At 41.1% G+C, this 26,919-nt stretch overlaps 1 protein-coding gene across 2 annotated transcripts; it reads right to left on the reverse strand.

Moving 5' to 3' along the window:
* Positions 1–1,301: 1,301 nt before the first annotated feature.
* napgb (N-ethylmaleimide-sensitive factor attachment protein, gamma b) lies at positions 1,302–26,919 on the reverse strand. 2 transcript variants are annotated; one of them, XM_078398096.1, is made up of 12 exons: positions 26,703–26,919; positions 22,293–22,360; positions 20,424–20,508; positions 18,802–18,819; positions 16,781–16,811; positions 15,874–15,983; positions 13,328–13,394; positions 11,411–11,481; positions 8,559–8,637; positions 8,236–8,315; positions 6,381–6,510; positions 1,302–3,166 (listed from the first exon to the last, which is right to left on the reverse strand). In XM_078398096.1, the coding sequence occupies exons 1-12, from the start codon at positions 26,753–26,755 to the stop codon at positions 3,020–3,022; spliced, it is 939 nt and encodes a 312-aa protein (XP_078254222.1). In that variant the 5' UTR covers positions 26,756–26,919; the 3' UTR covers positions 1,302–3,019. The 2 variants fall into 2 exon arrangements, with proteins under 2 accessions (XP_078254222.1, XP_078254223.1); XM_078398097.1 differs by lacking the exon at positions 26,703–26,919 and adding an exon at positions 23,660–24,017.

Genomic DNA, 26,919 nt, shown 5'->3' on the forward strand with positions numbered 1-26,919 from the left:
TAGAACAAATGAATGAAAGATATGCAAAAAGGTAACTATGATAAAGGGGAAACGGTCCATTGTTGGAAATGAAACATCAGGACAGTGAAACTAGTACAACCACTAGAATGGAGGGGATACTTGAAGTTACAGAAATCAATATTCATACCGCTGGGTGTAAGCTGCCCAAATGAAATATGAGGTCTTTCCTCTAATTTGCATGTGGCCTCGCTCTGACAATGGAGACATCCTAGGACAGAAAGGTCAGTATGAAAATGGGAAGGGTAGTTAAAGTGCTTGGCGACTGGGAGATCACATGGGCCCCAGGCAGACTGCGCAAAGGTGTTCAGCGAAATGATCGCCCAGTCTACATTTGGTCTTGCTGATGTATACGAGTCCACACCTGGAACAACAGATACAGTAGATTAGGTTGGGGGAGGTGCAAGTGAACCTCTACCTAACCTGAAAGGACTATTGGGGTTCCAGGATAGTCAAGGGAGGAGATATAGAGGCAGGTGTTGCATCTCCTGCGGTTGCTGGAGCAGGTACCTGGGGGAGGGGGTGGTTTAGGGTGGGAAGGGATGAGTTAACCAGGGAGTTATGGAGGGAATGGTCTCTGCAGAGGGCAGAAAGTGGTGGACATGGAAAAATGTGACTGGTGGTGGGAATCCGTTGGAGGTGGTGAAAATGTCAGAGGATTTAAAAGAGAGTTAGATAGAGCTCTAGGGGCTAGTGGAATCAAGGGATATGGGGAGAAGGCAGGCACAGGTTACTGATTGTAGATGATCAGCCATGATCACAATGGCGGTGATGGCTTGAAGGGCCAAATGGCCTCCTCCTGCACCTATTTTTTATGTTTCTATTATGTGTTGTATGCGATGGCTGAAGGAGTAGGGGGACTCTGTCCCAGTTGTGACTGGGGGGAGGAGGAGCAAGAGCGGAGCTGCAGGACTCCAAGAAGACATGTTAGGGCCTCCTCTATAATGGAAGAGGGGAACCCCTGTTCCCTAAAGAATGAGGGCATCTCAGATGTCCTGGTATGGAACACCTCATCTTGGGCGCAGATGTGACGTAGACTGAGGAACAGGTGAAATTTGGGGTCGAGACCCTTCTTCAGTCTGCATGTGAGGAGAAAGGGAAGCGAAATATATAGACAGTGATATAGAACAAATGAATTAAAGGTATTGTAGGAGTAGGGGATAAAGTCTTTGCAGGAGGCAGGGTGGAAAGTGTAGTCTAGATAGTTGTGGGTGTCTGTAGGTTTACAATAGACTCGATAGTTGTGAGAGTCAGTAGGTTTACAATAGACACTGGAGGCCCAGTTTAAAGGACTAAATGAAGGACCATTTATTGGTTAATTTTTTTCTTTACCACATTACATCTAACAAGAGTTGAAGAACCCACAAATATAATAGCTTGGTCAAGGAGGAAAATGCATAACTATTCAAAACCTGAAAAAAAGAAAAATCATTCAGTTAATATTTCAGGCTTAATCAGGATATCAACCCAAATTATAAACTGCTTCCATTGTCACAGATAAGGCTTGGCATACTAAACATACAGAGACACAAGGATCTACAGATGCTGGAATCTTGAGCAAAATCTGTGCCGGAGTAACTCACAGGGTCAGGTAGACAATCTGAAGAAGGGTCCAAACCCCAAACGTCATCTGTTCATTCCCTCCACAGATACTGCCTGATCCACTGAGTTTCTCCAGCATTTTGTTTTTGCTTGCATATTCACAGCCACTTGCTCAAAATGTAGAGCATTGTTTTAATTTACAAATTAGTTAAACATGGTCTCCAGAGTCTATATTATATTATGCCCCATGAAGCTACTGAATTAAATGTAAAGTGTTTGAACAAACATACAGATCATTAAATCAAATTGTTCTCCATTTGAGAAATTCAATTTCTTTGAAACATGCTTAAATAGAACTTTTTCATTGGAAATTACATTGAACCTTATGTGCCAAGTACAGAACAAACTAAACAAAAGGTTTAGTTGAGCACAAATAGCACAATAGAACACTAATCATACCAGTATACTTTATGGACAAGATTTCAAATGAGTGTACAGAAAGCAAGTTTGTGTTTACACTGGAACATCATTGCCAAGTACAGATAGATAACAAACACCAGGTTCTTGCAGATCTTTCATCGGGAAATATTTTCTCAGTAGCAACAAGGCAAGACAGTGACTGACTTTGTCCCTGTGGTGATATTTATATTACCATGAAATAACCAAAAGCTACTGCAGATATTGATGACAATCTTCGTTTAAGATAAATGGGCTAACATTAAAAATTAATTTACAAAACAAACTTGTTGCAAGTTGGCAATTATCACAAAGGATACATTAATTAGCAATTGCTGAAACATGCCCATTGTTCATTAATTGGATTATTATATATACACACACACACTTACAATAAACCATAAACACTGAATTATATCAGAAAACATAAACATTTCTCACACCATAGCATAAACCATGAAAACTAACGTCATGATATGCAGCCTTAAGGAAACAGCATCCTTTTGGTAACTACAATAATATTTCAAATCTACATTGATTGGAAAATTAAACCAGAACATTATTTTCTTACATTTCCAAGCTAAGCACTTTTTGTTTTACAAAGTTGTGTCATCAATCAAGGTCTCATGACGAAGATAAATCTGCAGTTGAACCTATACAATAAATAATAAATTATGCTGATTTAGGATGCATTACGTTGAGGATATATTCCGATTTAAAACAATCTAGTTAGAACCAAAATAAACTGCATTTTTAAGATTGCATTTTCAAAATAAAAAACGTATCAAATTATATATAAACACATTGTTAGCCAAATCCAAATGCTTCACAATGTAATTTGTAAATTAATCTTGCTCCATTCCTATGCAAACCAGACACTCACAGGTTACAACTAAACAAGCATGAAGTTAGGAAAGGAAATTAATTCTTCTGAGCTTCGGCCTTCACTACTTCTTCACAATTCAGTTCGATCCAAGAGACCTCAAGCACGTTTTGTCCACAGTTAGCACAATCCAGAGGAGTAGTCATCATCCTCCTCATTGCCACCATCAGGTTGCTTTTGTGCAGATTGGTCACCTTCTTGTTGCACAGGTAACTTCTTTTTCGTTCCTCCACCAGGAACTCTCAAGCTCAGAGAGAGTTTGGCATACTGGGAGAATAAGATTAAATAATTTCAAGTACAAAAATTCAAAATTAATGTTAAGCAAAAGGACAAGTAATCTTAATGAGGGGCGAACAACGATCTTGTCACCCTTGCTATTGAGGGCGTGCAGCGTAGGTTTACTAGGTTAATTCCCGGAATGGCGGGACTTTCATATGTTGGCGTGTGGCGGCGCCTAACGGCTGCGGCTCGCTGGCAGTCTGTTTGTCCTTTGTCCTTTTTTTGTTTGTGTGTTGGTGTTGGAGTGTTTTATTTTTGGTTGTGTATGTGTGGGGGGGGGGGGGTGTATGTGTGGGGGGGGGGGGGAAAAAATCTTTCTTTTTTTAGGTCTCTTCCTCGGGGCGAGGCTTGGCCGCGGGGCCTTCCATCGCCCGGTGCGGCTCGGCCACGGGACTGAACAGCGCCCGGTGCGGCCGCGGGGCCTTCCATCGCCCGGTGCGGCGCGGCCACGGGACTGAACAGCGCCCGGCGCGGCTCGGCCGCGGGACTTTCCAGCGTGGCGCGGCCGCGGGACTTTCCATCGCTCGGTGCGGCTCGGCCGCGTGGACTTTCCATCTCCTTGCGGGGGCTGTGCGGGTCGGTCGCCTCGGTAGGGGTCGAGTTGTCTGTACGTGGGAGGGGCATGGGGGAAGAGAGAGGGGAAGTTTTTGGCCTCCATCACAGTGAGGGGGTGTTTGGAGTCACCGTGATGGATGTTTGTGTTGGGGTTGTGTCTTGTGTTTTTTGTACTGCTGGCTAAGTAATCTCGTTCGGAACGAATGACAAATAAAGCTATTTTGGATTTTTGGATTTTTTGAAAGACTGGAGCGACTAGGCTTGTATACACTGGAATTTAGAAGGATGAGAGGAGATCTTATCGGAACGTATAAGATTATTAAGGGGTTGGACACGTTAGAGGCAGGAAACATGTTCCCAATGTTGGGGGAGTCCAGAACCAGGGGCCACAGTTTAAGAATAAGGGGTAGGCCATTGAGAACTGAGATGAGGAAAAACGTTTTCAGTCAGAGAGTTGTGAATCTGTGGAATTCTCTGCCTCAGAAGGTAGTGGAGGCCAATTCTCTGAATGCATTCAAGAGAGAGCTGGATAGAGCTCTTAAGGATAGCGGAGTCAGGGGGTATGGGGAGAATGCAGGAACGGGGTACTGATTGAGAATGATCAGCCATGATCACATTGAATGGCAGTGCTGGCTCGAAGGGCCGAATGGCCTCCTCCTGCACCTATTGTCTAAAATAATCATGAAAATATCATCTGCTCACCAATGACTATCAAAGAATTATTTTGGCTTATGTGACCCCTGATGCAAAAGCAATGCCAGATATGAAAATGCCAAACAAGCCACAATGCTTAGGGCAATAAATCCAAGCCCACATTCCAACAATTCAGGAGAAATTGGTTGCTGGGACAAAGTTTAGTTGAATTTTATTTCATTGTGGTAATGAAAATGTTTCAAAATTAAATAAGTAGCAGGCTATAGATCAGCTGGAAATAAGGGTGGATAAATTGGTCAGCATAATGGCACAGCGGTAGAGTTGCTGCCTTACAGCACCAAAGATCCTGGTATCTGTATCTCTAAAGTCTAAAGGGCAAATAGCGTTTAATTTGGACAAATGCAAGGTATTGTACTTTGAGGAGTTGAATGCAGGTGGAAATGATAGAGTAAATGACTGTTGCGACCCTTGATGTACAGAGGGATTGCAAGTCCATAGCTCCCTGAAAGTGGCAACAAGTAGATAGAGTGGTAAAGAAAGCACCTTGCATACTTACCCTTATTGGTAGGGGCTTTGCGTATAAAGTTTGGTAGTTCTGTTGCAGTTGCAACTTTAATTATTAATATTGGTTTATTAATGTCAAGTGCATTGAGAAATAGTGGAAAGCGTTGTTTTGAGTGCTATATAGGCAAATCATACCATACATCAGATAGTGCAAATGAAAAATAAACAGAATGCAGAATAAACAGATTACAGCCACAGAGAATATGCATATTAAACAAAATTGCAAGGGCCACAATAAGATCTTTGAAACGCCAAAGATTTAATTAAAATTTTGTGATTTCCCACTCCCATCCTCTGATAAGTGACAGGAATGCACTGCCAGGGTGAGTGGTGGAAGTAAATAACACGAGTTACATTTTAGAGGCATTAATACAGGAAAAGGAATAAGCAAGGGATGAAAAGATACAGCCCATCTATGAGCAATTGGGATTAATTTAGCGTCACTGGCAGAACAGACATTTTCTTTTCAAGTGTAAAAAATTAAACTTGTTTTAAAAAAGATTGACATTGTTAACATGTCCTTGGAATAGGCAGCCAGCAATTTGGGGCCATAGTTCTGAGCCATTTGGCATGAGGTAACTTTAAATTACATGGGGCCTTTATACAAAATTAAATTAATATGCTGGTATTGCACAAGTACTTGCACGACTATCCTGCACCATTTTGCTGTTTTCCACTCGTATTAGTAGAAATTGTTTTATCTATCATTACTGCTTCATGGAAACAAGGATTTTCATTGGGGTAGATGACAATAAATAGCCTAAAGATAGACATAAAAAGTTGGAGTAACTCAGCAGGACAGGCAGCATCTCTGGAGAGAAGGAATGGATGACATTTCAGGTCGAGCCCCTTCTTCAGACTGGAGAAGGGTCTCGACCTGAAATGTCACCCATTTTTTCTCTCCAGAGATACTGTCTGACCCGCTGAGTTACTCCAATTTTCTGTGTCTATCTTCAGTTTAAACCAGCATCTGCAATTCTTGTTACACAATAAATAACCCAAGATGGCTTGGTTATTAGTTTTATCAATATCAGAATGTCATTTGTTGACAAAAGTAAGACTGTGGAAATTCAATTATTAACCTCAACAGTAGAACGTAGGGTATCTAGGGTAGATGCTGAGAAATATTTTCTTTACATCCGCTATTTGGAAAATCTAAAATTTGTGGGTCACTAAAAATCATAAAAGCAAGATAAAACAGAATTTCTTCACTCAAATATTTTTTAGCATTTCTACTCAAGGACAGTTGCAGCTTGGTTATTTGGAATAATAATAATGGAAATTAATTGTATTTTTAAATATTCAAGGGAAGCTAGAACTCAGAAAAATCTGACCGATGTTGAATGATGTGGCAACCTCAAGTGGTCGTATGGTTTCTTATATCATGCATTTTAATATCAGGGTACTCAAAATAGTTAACCAAACTTACATCGTTGTCCATGTACTTGAAGAGTGCAGAGTTACAGATAGCAGAAACCTGGTCCTGGTCTTGCTGATCAAATCCTTGCAGCAGCTGCTCCAATGCAATGCTGTCCTCGCTACCATTAAATCCAGGTATACTGTTAACAAGAAAGGTTAAAATCAGAAATTGCATCCATTATGTATGCATCTAGCTAAATAAGAAGGGAGGGGGAATTATATATGCAAGTCTTGACTGATTTGTTGGCTTCAAAATTGAGTTGGGGATATAGAATCAGATTGTCATTTACTGGATGTTACACACAGCCTGGCTCTGCATTTTAAGCTTGTTCCGTAAGCTCTCAATCTTAAGTTTTTAAAAATATGCAACATGCATTCCATAATTAGAAGAGCATTTGGGTTTAAAAATGACTTTCCTCACTTTAGATTATATAGTTAGTATTAGATTACGCTTTTAAAAGAGGCACTATTCGAAACTGTAATGCCACTTTTTAAAGAGTATTTAAATACTAATTATATATTCTAAAATGAGGAAAGAAACCATGTCCTTTTTGTTACATCATAAAGTTTAAAAACTCAGATTGCTATCAAGTAAAATAAATTCAAACTAATACAGAAAGACAAAATCACTAGCTAAGAACAAAGAGGTACAAGTTAATGGGATAGATTTTTTTTTAAACTTAACTTGTCCCCAAGCAATGCAACATATCACCATTAATGCCCCTTAACAGGGAGGATTACAATTAAGGTATACAGTAATATTAATGTTTTAACTGGAAACAGCCAGCGTCCAGCACATTTTATTCTCACAACAAATATGAAAATTAGTTTAAAGCAGATACATACGGTTATTAACACGGGCACAAGGATCAATATGGTATGGAGATTCTTTGGGCAATTACTACATTGGTGTCAACAGCTGAAAACTGTCTGATTAAGCACAAGTATACATTTATGTCTAAACAACAGAGGAACGTGTATTTTAATTACCTTTTGGATGAAACTGAACAATTCTATAATCCCAAAATAGAATACCGTCTTAATTCAGGCTCAAAATATCACAATTGATTAGTAAAGGTGTCAGGGGTTATGGGGAGAAGGCAAGAGATTGGGGTTGAGTGGGAAAGATAGATCGTCCATGATTGAAAGACGGAGTAGACCTGCTCGGCTAAATGGTCTAATTCTGCTCATTACTTATGAACCTATGTATTATTTGCTCCCCAGTCTGTTTTAGCCACACTCTCATAATTATTACTTGAACAATAGCACTTTGCCCCAAATTGTTAGTTCTGTATACCAAGAAATCAATCCGAAATATTTAATTTGCACATTTTCCATGGTTAAAAAGAACGAAAGTCTTGCATTTGGATGATCCACCAAACAGGCCTGTTTTCAGTGGCATTGTCAATGAGGCAAACAGTGACCATGACATTAGTAAATTTTTTCTGTTTTTCTCCCAGTATAAACACAGTGCCCTTTGTAACCATTGAGACAAAATGCTCCACTCATGCCACTACCACACTTCAATTTCAAGGCCAGTGTATGTCCCTTGTTGGTCTAGAACCAATACCTATTGACAAATGTATGACCAGACATAACAGTGCAAATTACTTGCATGGTCCAAGATTAAAATTGCTTATAAATTGGTATCAATATTATACATTCATAATGGATTCAAACCCTTCATACTTATTTCACACAGAAAGCTAATAACCAGTGAACAAACCTATCACACTGAGCTGTGTATGACCAAAGGGTAGTATACTAACCCCAACGGCTAATAGATCTGCATTCTAGCTGTCGGTTTCATTCAGGTAAAAATTCAAAATTCTCCTCAACAAATAAGAAAATTGGTTAGTGCTTACTTATAACTTTCTCGAACACATTTGTCGGCAGCTACGTAGTCATTCCTATGTAGGTGAACCAACACTTGTGCGATTGTTTTCTGGAACAAAAAAAGTAGTAATAATATGAACATTCTTGAAAAGATTTATGAAGAATCATTAACACGTCAAGAACAAAAAGCTTTCTATCAAGCCACTGTTAAGATAATGGGCAAGTTACTCAACTAGAATACAGAGGCCTGGTGACACAAATTCACATCCCACCGGGACATCAGAGGAGTTTAAATAACAGGCATTATGGGCCGAAGGTTCCTGTTTAATGCATATTCTATGCATTTCATTACCTTAAAACATGTTGGGTAATTCTCAATTTCCTTATAGATGTTCTTTTCCTTCTGAAGAGATACTGCAGCTTCATCAAGCCTTGAAAATATAAGACTGGCACATTTAATAACAGCTTTAAATGTTTAAAAGCTTAACTACATTAAAAATAATTGTTTGTGATATGGATAATTTAATCCACAAACTTGCCTCCCATAATTCATGTGCATTGTTCCATTTCACACTGATATATGAATATGGGGAGAAAGCAGGAACAGGGTATTGATTTTGGATGATCAGCCATGATCATTTGAATGGCAGTTCTAGCTTGAAGGGTCGAATGGCCTACTCCTGCACCTATTTTCTATGTTTCTATTATTTTTAAGTAACATGGATCACTAAACCTCACCATTGTTATATATTTGGCAAAAAGTTTCACTTTTGCTCATTTCAAGTAGTGGCAGAGATTACAGCCAATCATATTTAACCGAAAGTCATGCCAAAGTACACCAGCTTTGATCTGTATATCATGAATCAATGGTTTTTCAAAATACTGCAGCAACATTACCATGAAAATTAATTCAATATTTGGCAGTTCTCTTACCGGTCTTCATGGGACTATTTTACAAATATCACTGAAATTGTAAGCTTGGACATCAAAACAAATGTGAATGATGCCCCAAAATGCCAAGATCCAAGAATAAACCTCTCAACACAAGTTTATGATCACCTAGATACCTATATATTGTGGAAACGCCTGCCTTAATGTTTAATGGAGTTTTATTTGTCACATATACAACATGACAACAAAATTATTTTTGCATATACTGTATTACACATTCCATATTTTGGCCCCAATTCCAAAGTCCAGTGGACCCGCACACTCAATGTACTGGAGCAGTTCCCATAAAACGACATCCCTCTCCTTGCGCGGCCATCTTTGTGTTCTGGGGGCGCCTCCTGCAGCCAACCTTGAAGGTGCTGGAAGAATTACCCTGGTTCACCCTCTCACATCCAATGTCTCCAGCTCCCTTACTGTTCCGCCTACACCACCTATTCGGGCAATTTCCGACCACCTTTCTCAGATCCCTTGCTCCTCACCTTAAACCTGTACCCTCCTGTCTTAGACCCATGCAAGGTTAAACTGATTGCATTTTTGATTGGTGAAGGGAGTGCAGCAGGTGATGTTTATCAAGCACCTGATGAAAATTCATGCAAGGACTTGTACAAAAGGTTCTGAGCAAAATTGTGGCCGACATAAATTTGAGCATCAGTAGAAAGATTTGGCTTTGAGAGAGAAAGCAAAAAATAGGAAACAGTTGCTTTTCAAAATGGAAGACAGTTATGACAGGGGTAAACACCAAGAATGCTGATCTAAAAAAATATTAGTGATGCGTTAAAGGTAAAATTCACAATTTTTATAAATTCCCAATTTGCAAATATTGTGCACATTACCAAACGAGTCCATGTTATCCAGAAGCCATACCTGGTATCACTTTTTCTAATCACAAAGGAGGCCGTTCAGTCCATCTTGATTTAACCTCCATTTCTCCATCTCCATGTGTACTCTGTGCAATCCCATGTACCACCAGACTCTTTTTCCCTCCCAATTTATTGCCCTGCAATCTCTCCACCTATTCTCGCTCAGAGCCACATCAATTCTATACTATCTCTCCTGCCTCCCACCTCTGAAGAAGGGTCCCAACCCAAAACCTCACCTCTAAGAACAAAAATACACCCCATTATCATCAGCATTCTGTTCCCCAAGACATCCCCACAGACAATGACAGTGGGTGCACAGGAACTCCTTTACTACCAAATCACCAGCAAAGGCCGCAGTCATCCCCCCAAACTCTATGATCATGCTTCAGGTTGCTCTTCCTGACAAGCACATCATACGAAGCTGAACAGGCATTATGGAGAGGAAACTGATCATAAGAACAAATGAACCACATGCATTTTTTTAAAATTGAAGCTTGCCATTGGTACATTCCTATTCATTTCTCACCAAGCCAGTCCTTTTCCAACTGTATTGTGAGAGTACTTTCACTACACAAAGTTTGACACTTTAACAACAGTCCTAAATGTCTAAAGTACAATTACTGCTTGGCAAGGAAAACAAGTCGGTAATGAGAAAAAAGGTGATATACAGACAAGTAATTGTTTACCTACATTAACAGGTTCCCCACCAGACATCTTTTTCACAATGCTGCTCATCCACTCCTATAATGTGCAATCATTTACCAAACGTCACACACTCATAATAAGATCGCGCGAGGAATCTCACGATCCTATAGGCTAGATGCATAGTCATTTAACCAGAGAACGGGAATCAAAAACTAGACATAGGTTTATGGTGAGGGGGAAAGATTTACTAGGAACCAGAGGACACAAGGTGGCGGGCATATGGAACGAGCTGCCAGAGGAAATACTTGAGGCGGGTACAATAACAACATTTTAAAAGGCTTATGATCAGGAAAGGTTTAGACAGATATGGGCCAAAAGCAGGCACGTGGGCTAGTGTGGTATAGAATTAGATTCTAATTCAAATCGCAATTAGAATGCTACAATTAGCGGCATGGTTTAAAAATAAACACAGAATCAAAGAGAGACAGCACTGAAATTGGCCCTTCAGTCCACAAGTCCATGACATCCATTAAGCACTGATGAAAAGATAGCTAATGTTATGGGTAGCTAACGCTTGCATTAGCTAAGGCTTGCATGGGGCAGCCAATATACAAAATTAAAACAATGTTTTTTTGAAAAACAGACTGGAAAGGGAAGAGATGTTTCACGACCAGAAAGCATCCTCCCTTTATTAATGTTTATTTTGTGTCTTTAGCGAGGCAAACAGTGCATTGGAAAAGATTCTCACCTCCGGCCCCTGACAAGCAGCCTGGAAACTTTTCCCATCAATTCAGCAGACTGTCGTAAACGCTCTTCATTCTATCAAATAAAAAATCCAAAGTCAACATAAACTCATCAACCATTTGAAACATCTTCACTATGTACAGAAGCAAATTCTTATATTAAAAACAATTGCCAATGATAATTCATGGTTATTCCCGAGTTGCTAGCACCATCCCTAACCTTTTTCCAGGAATGCAGTCCTGGTATTATGACGCGTGTGATCACAGTATACTATAATTCATAAGTTCATAAGTTATGGGAGCAGATTCTGTAGCAATAAATTCCACAGATTCACCACCCTCTGACTAAAGAAATTTCTCCTCATCTCCTTTCTAAAAGTACAAACTTTTATTCTGAGGCTATGGCCTCCTGAATTCCTCTGCAGTCCATGACAGTTGACCACACTACCTTTCACCATGCCTCTTCTCCAATCTCCAACTTTGCATGAAGCTCTTCTTTGCTTCCACTTTAACTATTTTAACTACTAGGTGTAACGTGTTGCACTTTGAAAGATCAAATGTCAGTGGAAGCGACACAGTTGACTGCAAGATCCTTAACAGCATTGGTGCTCAGGGGGATCTTGGGGCCCCTGTCCCTAGCTCCCTGAAAGTGACAACACAAGTAGAGTGGTAAAGAAGGCTGATGGCATGGCCACTTCCATTGGTCGTGACATCGAGCATGTGAGTCACAACGTTATGATGCAGTTCTACAGTACTGCCTTCAACCACTGAAGGTCACCTCACCTACTGTCTCCTTTCTCTGTTCATTTATTTATTTACTTATTTATCTATTTATTAATTTCCCTATGTTCTCAAAATCTCTGTAAAGCGTCTTTGAGTATATGAAAAGCGCTATATAAATAAAATGTATTATTATTATTATTACAAGACTTTGGCTAGGCCACATTTGGAGTGATGTATGCAGTTCTGGTTGTCCCATTACAGGACGTGGTAGCTTTGGAAAGTGTGCAGAAGTTTACCAGAATGCTGCCTTGGTTAGGGAATATTAGCTGCAAGGAAAGGTTGGTCAAATGTGGATTGATTTTTCTTCTCTTAGCTAGTTTGGCTAAAGTCAGATTGCTATGGTTTTGTCCAAGATTCCAGAAGAATCAACTTTGGCAAACCCAATAGCAATATTGATTGAAAGATACAGCATTGAACCAGGCACTTTGGCCCATCGAGTCCATGCCAATCATCAATCACTTGCTCACACTAGTTCCATGTTATTCCATGTTATTCCACTTTATGCATCCACTCCTTACACACTCGGGGAAATTTCCAGTTGCCTATTAACCAACTGTCTTTGGGATGTGGGAGAAAACCACAGGAGACCAATGCAGTCACAGTTTGATTAGTACGGGTATCAGGGATTAAGGGGAGATGGCAGGAGAATGAGGTTGAGCGGGAAAGATAGATCAACCGTGATTGAATGGTGTAGTAGACTTGATGGGCCAAATGGCCTAATTCTGCTCCTATAACTTATGAACAGTGAAAACTGGCAAACTCCATACAGACAGTACTCGAGGTCACGATTCGACCCAGGTCTCTGGTGCTGAGGCAACAGCTCTACTAGCCACAGTGCCACCAACCTGATCAGTCTAATTTACTAGAGAGTTTTGACAACAATCGAGTTCCTCAAGAGCTGTTCCTGTGATCTGTGCAAATAATTATGATTTACTTAAGCAATGCTTGATTATTCTTTTGCTTATGCTCCAAATAAAATAAACAAATTGTTGATAATTTTCTTTCAGCTTATATTATTTTAATATGCAATTATCTATCCTTAATTATTTTCTTTGGGTTTAATGCTAAAAATAAATACATAACCAGAGCCGAGTTTTAAAAATTAATATAAATAGTGAACTTAATTATCCACAACCCACCTCAAATACTGAGGCAGCCCGTTCATAAAGTTCAACAGCTTTTTCCAAGTTTACATTTTCTATTAGCCTGAAAGAAAATTAAAAAAACAAATTTCCACTTCATAACTGAAGATTATCCACTGTAAAATATCTCCGTTTTGTCTGTAGATAGTTCTGAGGCACTGCTCTTCCATCACCAGGACTGATTTAAATCAGTCAAGCGAAAAACAATGAAAACAATTCAGAGATTCAATTTTTTTTAAATTGGACACGAGAACTAGGTGGGAGGTGACTGCAAGACAAAGAAACGAAACAAGGCAAAACTAGAGGTAGAATATACATAGTCTGGTGGATAAATGAATTTGTTTTGTAGTCAAGATTAGGTTTCAAATGGCATTAGAGTCTCATAGATGTTATTTATTTATTTATTCATTCATTTTCAGAACTGGGCATTACTGGCAAAGCCAACATTTACTGCGCATCCTTCATTGCCCTTGAGAAATGTAGAAACAGGGAACAACAGATGCTGGTTTACCAAGGCACAAAATGCTGGAATAATTCAGTGGGTCAGGTAGCATCCCTAGAGAATATAGGTGATGTTTCGGGTCAAGTTTGAAGAAAGGTTATGACCCGAAGCATCACTAATCATGTTCTCCAGGGATGCTACCTGGCCCACTGAGTTACTGCAGCATGTTGTCTTTTCTTACCCTTGAGAAGGATGGCAGTGAACCAACCTTTACAACCAATGCAGTTATTCTGGTGCAAGTACACCCACAATACCAGTGCCTAAGGGGATAGATGCCCACAGCCGCAGATGGGGATCAGAAAGCAGGTTATTTGTCTTGGATGGTGCCAAGCTTCTTGATAGTTATTGAAACCCCAAGTGTGAATGTGGCCCTGGCATACATACTATGTGAAAGACAGCACATGCAACAGCGAAATACTCCTTTGATATTCCACTGAAGTCTGGTTAGTTTGGGTCTTGAGCCACAAAGCTGGGTGTCAGTAGGAACTGCGAAGAGGATGTTAGGAAGTTGCCAGGTGACATGTTGCGCGAGTGGGCAGATGCAGTATAATATAGATAAATGTGAGGTCATCCACTTTGGCGGTAAAAGCAAGGAGGCAGATTATTATCTCAATGGTGTCACGTTAGGCAAGGGGGAAGTGCAGCGAGACCTGGGTGTCCTTATACACCAGTCACTGAAAGTTGGTGTGCAGGTACAGCAGGCAGTGAAGAAAGCTAATGGCATGTTGGCCTTCATAACGAGAGGATTTCAGTATAGGAGTAAAGAGGTTCTTCTGCAGTTGTATAGGGCCCTGGTAAGACCACATCTGGAGTATTGTGTACAGTTTTGGTCTCCTAATTTGAGGAAGGACATCCTTGTAATTGAGGCAGTGCAGCGTAGGTTCACGAGATTGATCCTGGGATGGTGGGACTGTCATGAGGAAAGATTGAAAAGACTAGGCTTGTATTCACTGGAGTTTAGAAGGATGAGAGGAGATCTTATAGAGACATATAAAATTATAAAAGGACTGGACAAGCTAGATGCAGGAAAAATGTTCCCAATGTTGGGCAAGTCCAGAACCAGGGGCCACAGTCTTAGCATAAAGAGGAGGCCATTTAATACTGAGGTGAGAAGGAACTTTTTCACCCAGAGAGATGTGAATTTGTGGAATTCTCTGCTGCAGAGGGCAGTGGAGGCCAAATCACTGGATGGATTTAAGAAGGAGTTAGATAGAGCTCTAGGGGCTGGTGGAATCAAGGGATATGGGGAGAAGGCAGGCACAGGTTATTGATTGTGGATGATCAGCCATGATCACAATGAATGGCGGTGCTGGGCCGAATGGCCTCCTCCTGTACCTATTTTCTACGTTTCCATAATTTATAACCATTAACTCAGGACAGGCGGAGAAAGTTAATTTATGGAGAACAAGGATAGAGCAGTATATATGAAATAGGCATTTCATGGGGCTGCACAGTGGCGCACCAGTAGAGTTGCTGCCTTGCAGCGCCAGAGATCCAGGTTCGATCCTAACTACAGGTGCTGTTTGTGGGGAGTTTTATATTCTTCCTGGGACCATGTGGGCTTTCTCCAAGCGCTCCGGTTTCCTCCAACATTCTAAAGACGTGCAGATTTGTAGGTTAATTGGCTTCTGTAAATTGTCCCTAGCGTGTAGGGTAGAACTAATGTACAGGTGATCACTGGTCGGTGCGGACTTGGTGGAGCGAAGGGCCCGTTTCCACGCTGTATCTCTAAAACTAAAACTTTAAAAATAAGCTTTTATAAATAACACTGCTGGGTGGCTTTTCACACGGTCTACATTTCTGAGACTACTTAGAATTTACATTAAAACATTTGTGGAGAAATTGATGCAGTGTAAAAAATTTGATTGTGGAAAAATTATTGTAAACATAAGCCACATTGCGTACGAGAGATAACATTGAAAAAAGCATACACTGCAGTAGTGTATATTTCACGTATTGGGGTTCAATCGAGAAACCCAAGGTCGCGATTACAATTATAACATTAGGATTTGCTCAGTTGTTGCAGTTTTAAATTCCTTACTTTCCAGCCCGGTCTAGTGCCATGGCAGCAGTGTCAGGGGTTCCGTTCTCCACAAACATCATGCTGGCTTTCTCAATGAGATAAACTGCTTCAGGCAACTTCTGCATTTCCTATTTTAAAACATTATATTGTACACAGTTTCATTAGGCAAGCTGCAATTAACATAGGATAGGCAATTTTAAATTTCAATGTAACCATACAAGATCAGTTGGGAATTAATGGTGGGAACTAGCATGTAATAGCACACATCCATAATTACTTAATTGAAAAAAGAACACATGGCAGAATTGCAAATGTTGTTCCAAAATCACACCCTCTTGTTACTTCCCCAATTAAAATAATCGCACACAAGTTAATCCATATCAAGATGTGCAGAAAGGAACTGCAGATGCTGGTATATACCAAAGATAGACACAAAGTGCTGGAGTAAACTCGGCAGGTCAGGCAGCATCTCTGGAGAAAAGGATGTGTGATGTTTCAGGTCAGGACCCTTCTTCAGACCCATTTCGGGCTGGGATCCTTCGTCAGACTGAAGACGCATCTTACCAGAAACATCACCCATCCTTTTTCTCTTGAGATGTGCTTGACCTGCTGAGTTACTCCAGCAGTGTGTTAATCCATGTCAAAATGTACATTAATATCATTATATTACTATATTACAATAACCATAGCTCAAAAAGTGCTATTCCATCTACAATATGTCTTCACCGAAATAGATACATTATTCCATTGGGCAAGTGGAAAGCTACATGCAAATAACAGTGCTCTTGGAAATCTTACAACATAAAACTGCCATATTATTGGTGTTGTAAAGTGAATATTCTTACTACTTTTTTTAAAAATATGAATTTTACTTGATTTTATTTTAGAATCAATTTTTAGAATTCAAAGTAGCCGAGGGACGAACCTTTAGCATCATCCCAGCCTGTTCATAAGCTCTGTGGAGAAAATTAAATAGATCACAGGCAGGGATATATAACTCAGTGTAAACTGACTTTATACCAATGAAAGGTGCAATCTAACAAGCTTGCACACTCAGAAAGCTAACCGATTCAGTCCAAGGCAAAATATCGACTACAAAATGAACAATAGCATTAATTGGCGATAGAAGCAAGTATGAATTTGACCCTCCTAAGCAAAAAACGTAAAACAGATTGCCGGAGGAACTCGAATGTAGACACAAAACTCAGTGGGAAAGGCAGCATCTCTGGAGAGAAGGAATGGGTGACGTTTCGGGTCGAGACCCTTCCTCAGACTGATGGAGTAGAGGAGAGATAGCTGGAAGAAAGAGGCGAGGGGAAGAGATGGGGCCAGAGCTGACAAATAATAGGGACCTCCAGGTAAAGGGGTTGGTTGGTAGATGAACCAGTCAGGGGAGGGAAGGGTGGGGATAATAAGTGGCGAATACAAAGAGTGGAAAGGTGGAGTCTGAGAAAAGGAAGGTGGGGAGTGAAATGTAGACCAGAGGAATGGTAATAAGGAACAGGAGGTAGGGGAAGAGCAGACAAGGTGTTGATGAACTGAAGGAGAAGGAAGGCAGGGGAATATACAGAATGGTATGTGTTGATGGAATCTTGGTCGGGAGAAGCTTAATCGGAAATTGGAGAATTCAATGTTCATGCCAGCTATCCAAGTAGAATAAGGAGTGCTGTTCTTCCAGTTCTGACTGTTAGGGGCAACTGGGCCTCCTAGCTGTTAGCAACTTCAATTTCCCTTCCCCTCCCACTGTCTGTCCTCGCCATCCTTCACTGCCAATGTGAGGCCACATGCAAACTGGAAGAACAACACTTCATGACCCCAGCATGGCCTCCTTTTGAGCTGTAAAGATTCTACAATTCTCAGTTTGGACTCGGACAGAACATTAGAGGCCTTATTACACAAAAAGTTAGGTGTTAATAACTACCCTCAACATGAAGATAGCACTTGGACCAACTAAAGGGCCTGCCCCACCTAGGCGATTTTTTAGGCGACTGCCGGCGACTCTCAAAGTCGTAGCAGGTTGCCGAAATTTTATTTTACCCCACGACAATGCCAAGTTAGGTCGAGATTACACCGTCTTCGGAAACATAGCAAAATTCCCACGCTGTCAATGCTTTTCCGGCGCCCTAATTTTCGCTGAAATCACTGACAAGTCGGGAATTACTTGAGAATTTTGAAATATAGCATCTTGCCCGGGTCACTTGAAAACCAAGCTTCACAGTAACAAGACAAACTGGATTGACGTCCAGTTTACTAATAGCAGTATTAAGAAATTTAATTTTTAAAGTGGTTTAATGGATTTTTGACAAATTTAGGGTTTCAAACATAAACCTAGACTAATAATCCTCTATTCAGTCACTTATATTTTTAACTGCCTACAAATCCAGGCAAAAGACAAAATAATAGATTCGATTGGAAATCATTTGGAAAGTACAGAGTTATCCTGCAACTTCACCATATACAGCCTGAAGAAGGATCCCCATCCGAACCATTGTTGGTCCATTCCTTCCACAGATCCTACCCGACTCAGTGCTTTGATTTTTGCTCTAAATTGTATTTATTTATATTCAATTAATATTCTGGGATACATCATCATCATCATATCATCATATATCTACAGCCGGAAACAGGCCTTTTCGGCCCTCCAAGTCCGTGCCGCCCAGTGATCCCCGTACATTAACACTATCCTACACCCACTAGGGACAATTTTTACATTTACCCAGCCAATTAACCTACATACCTGTACGTCTTTGGAGTGTGGGAGGAAACCGAAGATCTCGGAGAAAACCCACGCAGGTCACGGGGAGAACGTACAAACTCCTTACAGTGCAGCACCCGCAGTCAGGATCGAACCTGAGTCTCCGGCGCTGCATTCGCTGTAAAGCAGCAACTCTACCGCTGCGCTACCGTGCCGCCCAAAAGAAATGGAAAGAAATGGAATTTACTTACTTAGCAGCATGGAAGAAACTAAAGTGAATAGATAGTTAAGGAAGACTCATAAAAGCAACAAAAATATCACAGATATTTCAGGCAAATCAATTTTTCATTTAGTTCTTGTCATTACTTGAAATTCAACAATAAGTCATTAGTCTCTTAAAAGTTCATATTCATCAGTTCATTTTCAGGAAATATGATGAAATTTAATTTAGGAATTAAAGTTTTAATCTTAAAATGAAAACCCCATTTAATTCATAGCACTCCACAATCATTTTAAAAGCATATTTTCAAATCTGCAATTGATGTCTATTTTGGTGCTAATAATTCCAACATGTTCTGTTTATGATTCAGATTCCCAGCATCTGCAGCATATTGCTTCTGGGTGCATCATATACTCCAATTACTGAGCCAAGAACCCAATCTTCTGATTCAGTGCAAAGCCAAACAACTCAACCAAGCCTGACAACTCCAACTGAAAAGCCTGACAAGTTTTAAAAGCTGGCAGCAATGTAAATAAATTGAGCCACAGCACCCCAAGAACCTCCAAAGATGACTGACTAAAAACTAAATTTTGAACTTTATAAATACAAAATCCAACCACATAATTAAACTCAAAAAAGTATAATATAATTTAATTCTGTGAACTAACAGTTAAAACAGTACTTACACAATTCTTTCCCACAGATTTATGAGAAGTGTGAAGACCCAAAGTGTCACCTATCAATCTTCTCCAGGGATGGTGCCTGACCCGCTGAGTTACCCCAGCACTTTGTGTCTTGCTTCATAAGAATATGTGGAAAAGGAGTAGGTCTAATAGCCTCCAAGCCCATTTCAGAATTTAATACCAGCATCTGCAGTTGAGTTACTCCAGCATTTTGTGAATAAATCGATTTGTACCAGCATCTGCAGTTATTTTCTTATATCAGAATTTAATTAGATCACAGCTGATCTTGGAATTCAACACCATTCTGTCCATATCCCTCTGTTCCCTTAAAGTCCAATATGCCAAACATATCCCTGTTTTGATTACTTTTGGGAGTCAAAGTCATACAGTGGGGACAAGGGCCTTTGGCCCAACTAGCTCACACCAACCAACATGCCCCATCAACCTTCGTTCCACCTGCCTGTGTTTGCCACATAGTCCTCTGAACCTATCTTATCTGTATCTACAGTAGTACCTTGTGTAGGAAAGAAGTGCAGATGCTGGCTGGAGTAACTCAGCAGGACAGGCAACATTCCATTCCTTCTCTCCAGAGATACTGCCTGTCCTGTTGAGTTACTCCAGCATTTTGTGTCTATCTACAGTAGTATCTTTACTGGAATGCAGAATTAAAAAACTAAAGATACCTCTTCTCTTCCCCTAGGCTTCCCCTTTCAGAAAAAAACCAGCCTCCAATTCAAATCAATCCCTCCAATTACTTTGCAGTGGAAAAGCAGGCTGACCTTCACAAAAACTCAACTAATTATGCAGAGAAAAAAATAATTCATGATCCTCTGACAACTTTAATCTTCTTATAAAACTAAAATAACCTTGTAGTACGTTAAAGTGCGTTGGAAGAAAATAAAAATCAAGAAACCGGTCGGTTTCCATGGAGGAGCCGTCTTGATAGTTATTAGTAGCCTGAAAAGGATACGCTCTGTTGTTCTGATGTGATTCAGCTTCTTTTAGGTAGGCTTCCTTAGCTTGGTCATACTGCTTTGCATTTTTGAATGCAACAGCTACATCAAAACAGATACAAGAGAGAGTTACATGGAAACAAAATGGAAAAGGATGCTGCATTATTCTGACATCTTGTGGCGACGCAGTACAAGTTAACCAAAAGATTAAGCAAAGCAAATAATTCACTTTATCAACTCTTCCACCCCCACCACAACGCAGAACCACCTGTTAGCAAATTCTCATGCATCTTTAATAGGACCAGAGTTTCAAATTTAAAAAAAAAGACATTTCAAATGGGAGAAGGATACAAGTTGATGCCAGCCAATTCTCTAGGGGAGAGTCAACATTAACGATCTTAAACAATCTGAAGCAGTCTCCCAGATTCTGCTAGATATTGTGCAGGGGTGACAGGTTGCTTCGGAGCCATTTCATATTTAACAATAAAGATTTATTTTAATGATTTTCAGTCTGCTAAATTCAGCAGGCAACTAGATAAACGATCAGGATATTAGTGAATATTGCAATTTCAAAATTAATACAAAGTAAGAGGGTTATGCTTCAGTTATGTGGGCAAATGAGGTAGGGTACTCACAGAATTGATTTCCTTCTTTAAGGAAGAATGTTAATAGTAGTAATATTTGCAGTCTTAAATAGTTAAATATTTAAATATTCAAACATATGCTGATTCTATTTTTCCATAATATTTTCATTCATATATCAGTTGTCTCATGTTTCTAGAGGGAAATTTGGAGAGGTTTTTAGAGAATGGAACACCAGAGCTTATCCTGAAGAATTTTGTGCGGCACAGTGGCGCAGCAGTAGAGTTGCCGCCTTAGAGCGCTTGCAGCGCCAGAGACCCGGGTTCAATCCCGACTACGTGTGCTGCCTGTACGGAGTTTGTACATTCTCTCCATGACCTGCATGGGTTTTCTCAGAGAACTTTGGTTTCCTCCCACATTCCAAAGACGTACAGATTGTAGGTTAATTGGCTTGGGTTTATATACTTGGTATAATTGTAAATTGTCCTTAGTGTGTGTAGGATAGTGTTAATGTGCGGGGATCGCTGGTCGGTGCAAACTCGACGGACCTGTTTCCGCGCTGTATCTCTAAACTAAAGTTAATTTGTTTTGAGTCAATTTTATTTATAGAGATCCAGCATGGCACATGTGAAATAAATCATTTACCCCAATTAACTTTCTGAAATCAGAATATTAAAATGCAAGCATAATTTTCTATAAATCAAAGATCTTAAATTATAATGCTATTAATTGCAGGCTTTGCTGCCAAACATAGTACAGCAAACAAATGTATTCTGAAACAATTACCAGAAAACTAAAACAAGATGATTTTCTCCATTCCTGTATTTGATCACTACAATTCAAGGCAAGAGTATGAAGGACCACATTCCTTAAGTACATTATTCAACAATTTGCCTTTGTTCACAACAGAAATACAATAAAAATAATTCTGGAAACAAATTCTCAAGAATGAGCAGCATATTTTGTGTAATTCCACGCACTGTATTAGAGGCTACAAAGTGATGATTATTTTATCAGAGCAATTTTGTTTAGATTGTTTTTCAATTATAACCAAGCATAGTCATACAGTTCTGAAGGGGCTGCTTCTGTGCTGTATAACTAATTCATTGAAACATTTTATGTTATGTGTCAACTCCAAAATGGCAGCATCAGACTGGAAAAGGATTTTAGACTTACTTATTGGTGGATAGCATGTAACTTTCATTGTAAAAGGATTCAATATATAATATGGCAAAGGAATACGCTTTCGATAAAAATCAATCCGAAACCTCTCAAAATAATGTCAGATAAGAAAACACTCTTACCCGCCTTTGCATATTCAGATGCTGCACCATCGAAATCAGGTTTCCATTTTAAAAAGCCAGTTTTCAGACTGGAAATAAAACAGGATCAATATTAAAAAATGAAATAATTTACTTTCATAGCTACGTGTATTAAATAAAACTTGTCTTGCACAACTCCTTTAAACTTTGTCCGTCTCACCTTAAAGCTATGCCCTTTAGTTTCATAGCTACATTCGTATTAGACTGAAGTTGGCCTTGGGGGTATAAACAATACACCTACTTTGAAATATGATATCGGTCTGAATTTGGGAAAGGAGATAAATTCTAAATTTACAGATGACGCCAAACATAAAAGTATGTATGGTAAGCAATAATAAAAATGGAAACATGGACTAACAAATTGGCAAACACTTAACTATAAACAGTAAAAACAAGTTAAGAATGAGGAAAACCATTATGAATGAAATAGTTCAATTTTAAAGAGAATACAAAAACTGGGGAATCTGGTAATTTTAGAAGGCTGGAAGTATTGCAAAGGTAGCTTGCCACCCTGGCCATTCCCTTTTCTCTCAACTACCTTCCAAGAGAAGGTGCAGGAGCTTGAAAGCTTAGACATCCAGATCTTGAAACAGTACCTTCCCCACTGCTACCAGAATCTTGAACAGATCACCTCTTTCACACTCTCTTCCCAGAGTTACTGTCATGTACTGTTAATTATACCTCATTTGGTTATTCTATTATACTTCAAAAATGTTTATGCACTACTTCAGAGGGCACTACAATGTTCTCACCATTCTGACCCATCATTGTATTTATTGCTGCATTAATACTGTTTTCTCTGTGAACAAGGAATTTCATTGCAGCCAGGCGCATATGTCCAATAAACTAACCTAATCAAGACATAATCATCTACAGGGAGATAAACACCTGTGAAAGGTAAAAGATATGGCAGATGAAAGATAACTTGAAAAAAATTGAGGGCATACACCTTGGTTGAAAAAAATTAAAATGTTGCTTTTAAATAGTTACAAATTGAACAGCTTGTTGTTCAAAGGGACCCATGTATCTTTGTACATTAATTAGTATAGGTTAACATGCTCAGTACGAGGCTTTTGAATAGACTCTGGGATATACAGGGAATGGAGGGGTATGGATCATGTGTAGATGAGATTAGTTTATGAATAGCCTTTATTGTCTTTATTGTCATTCAAAAACATGTTTTTTTTGATGAAATTACATTACCCACAGTCAACAATGAGAGGCAATTAAAAAAAGCAATAAAACACACAATCACAAAAACCAACGTAAAACAAAATACATCCATCACAGTGAGTTTCCTCCAGTCACCTCCTCATTGTGATGGAAGGCCAGAATGTCTTCTCTCTTACCTGCCGTCAGGTAGTGGAAATTGCCACGTCGGGGCAGTCGGGGCTCCTGACATTGAAGCTCCCCCTGGGCGGTAGAAAATCCCACGGCCTATTGCAGGCCGCGCCGGACGGTGAAAGGTCCGCAGAGGCCCGACCCAAGCCAGGCAATTCAGGGCAGACGAAGACGCTGCAGGAGCTCCCGAAGTCGGCCCCCACCCAGGGACCTGTGAGCTTCAGACGTCCACAGGGCCCACGGCCAAAGCCTCCAAAGGCGAGTCGCAGCCGGCCGGACGCACGCGCACACACAAAAAAGACTGCATCGCATCCAACACTTACAATTAAGACAAAAAATAAAAAATAAAAATAAACGGACTGCAGGTGAGCTGCAGCTGCTGTGCAGCGCCACCACACGACTGTTGTTATGTATGAGACACAAAAAATGCAGATGGTTGGTCTTGGCAACATGACAAGCACAGACAATGTGGGCAGATGGGCCTAATCCTGTGCTGTGCTATGTTTTATCAAGTGTCCTCGCAAACTCCATTATAGTTATTAAGATAATACTTTTTAATTTGAAGGGAACCATATCTGGTCATTACTGCAATCGTGTGCATCTCAAGGGACATGTGGAAAGTGAGGGCTGTGGGAATGTGGAACGAGCTGCCAGAGGAGGTACCCGAGGCAAGTACTACAACAACATTTAAAAGATGTATAGGAAGGAACCAGATAAGGCCTAAATTCCTAAATATCCCCATATGCACTTGTTAATTGTATGTTTGTGTTGTCATTTGTGAGCAGAGCACCAAGGCACATTCCTTGTATATGCACATACTGGGCCAATAAACGTAGCAATTCAATTCAATATGCACTCGCAAACCCCGACTACACAGTAGAGCACGCCGCAGGATGTTCCTGTTCTCGATCACCTGGCACCGTTTGCGACACGGTCCAAGGCTGGGGCTCTCTCATCTGAAAGGGCACCCAATACCATCCTTTATGGCATTTCTTATCAGAGCAGACCATGTCACTGCCCCCTCCCTGAGCCAATTTAATGCCCCCTTGTCTGCCACGCTTCTGCACTACTAGCAGCAGGAGGTCTGTTGTTTTTTGGTCACAAACGCTATGCTTTCCCCATAGAATGGCCTGAGAAATGCTACACCCAGATAATGTGCACAGCTGCAAGGTCAATTCTTGGAATTAGTGCATTTGAATCTTGATTTCCAGGGCCATGCAATGCAGTGCTGCTAATTTAGCTGATAACCCCATTTCACATTTTAGCTGAAATTGTTTGTGTAACCCTTACACTACAATGGATAGGAAAGGTTTAGAAGGATATGGGCCAAATACAGGCAGGTGGGACTAGTGTAGATGGAGCATCTTGGTCAGCATGGGCTAGTTGGGCCAAAGTGGCGCTGGTTTCGCAGATGCCACTTTCCTCCTTTCCAATCAGTGGAGACAGCGCAGGTAGAAACCAACCAGCTGGGCTGCAAAGGCTCATGGGAGCAGCCCCCCTCAGGACATTGTGTGTGGAAGGAACTGCAGATGCTGGTTTACTCCCAAGAGAGACACAAAATGCTGGAGTAACTCAGCGGGACAGGCAGCATCTCTGGAGAGCAGGAATGGGTGACGTTTTGGGTCAAGACATCAGTCTGTAGAAGGGTCTCAACCTGAAAAATCCCCCATTCCTTCTCTCCACATGCACTGCCTGTCCCGCTGAGTTACTCCAGCATTTTGCTATTATCTACAATGAACCATTCTACACTTCCTTACTTTGATCTGTTATTTTCACACAATGCTGGAGTAACTTTCAAGAGAGAGCTGGATAGAGCTCTTAAGGATAGCGGAGTGAGGGGGTATGGGGAGAAGGCAGGAACGGGGTACTGATTGAGAGTGATCAGCCATGATCGCATTGAATGGCGGTGCTGGCTCGAAGGGCTGAATGGCCTACTCCTGCACCTATTGTCTATTGTCTATTGTCTAACTCAGCAGGTCAGGCAGCATCTCAGGATAGAAGGAATGGGTGACGTTTCAGGTCGAGACCCTTCTTCAGACCAGCATCTGCAGTTATTTTCTTACACTGTCATTTTCACACCATACCTTTCCATATCTCTCGTCTCCCTCTCCCCTGACTCTCAATCTGAAGAAGGGTCTCGACCTGAAACGTCCCCATTCCTTCTCACCACATGTACTGCCTGTCCCTCCGAGACAGTTACTCCGACGTGTTGTAGCCCAGGACATTGACAGCCGGTTTATTCACAAAATACTGGAGTAACTCAGCAGGTCAGGCAGCATCTCGGGAGAGAAGGAATGGGTGACGTTTCAGGTCAAGACCCTTCTTCAGACTGATGTCGGGGGGGGGGGGGGGGGGGGGGGGGCAGGACAAAGGAAGGATATAGGTGGAGACAGGAAGATAGAGGGAGATCTGGGAAGGAGGAGGGTAAGGGAGGGACAAAGGAACTATCTAAAGTTGGAGAAGTCGATGTTCATACCAAGGGGCTGCAAACTGCCCAGGCGAAATATGAGGTGCTGCTCCTCCAATTTCCAGTGGGCCTCACTATGGCACTGGAGGAGGCCCATGACAGAAAGGTCAGACTGGAAATGGGAGGGGGAGTTGAAGTGCTCGGCCACCGGGAGATCAGTTTGGTTAATGCAGACCGAGCGCAGGCGTTGAGCGAAGCGATCGCCGAGCCCGCGCTTGGTTTCGCCGATGTAAATAAGTTGGCATCTAGAGCAGCGGATGCAATAGATGAGGTTGCTGCTGCTGCCCGAGATGCTGCCCGACCTGCTGAGTTACACCAGCTCCCGAGATGCTGCCCGACCTGCTGAGTTACTCCAGCACTTTATGAATAAATACCTTCGATTTGTACCAGCATCTGGTTATTTTCTTATACACATTGACAGCCGTGTCGGACTACAACTCCCAGCAGGCTCCACGCTCGCAGAGGGGCGTCAGACGGCGGCGTCCGCCCGGGTCTCCAGGTGCTTGAAGCCCACTCCGGCTCGGGGGAACGGGGAACGGTGATCGCCCCACCACCCCCACACCAAACAAAATCCACTCGCTCACCATTTCTCGGCGGCCGCTATGTGTTCCAGCCCCTCGTTTATCTTTTGAGCCATCGGTTTCTTTCCTGCGTGGGACTCGACAGCCGACAAAATGGCGTACGGACGGACGGGGCACCCCGCAATGCCCTCGGGTTACCGGTCGTTCGCTGTGTCGCCGGGGCCGCCGCACGCTTCAGCGACCGGGCGGAGGTAAATAAATAATTAACAACGGCAGTGCG

This window comes from Rhinoraja longicauda, chromosome 4, assembly GCF_053455715.1.
Source record: "Rhinoraja longicauda isolate Sanriku21f chromosome 4, sRhiLon1.1, whole genome shotgun sequence".
Classification (NCBI taxonomy): domain Eukaryota; kingdom Metazoa; phylum Chordata; class Chondrichthyes; order Rajiformes; family Arhynchobatidae; genus Rhinoraja; species Rhinoraja longicauda.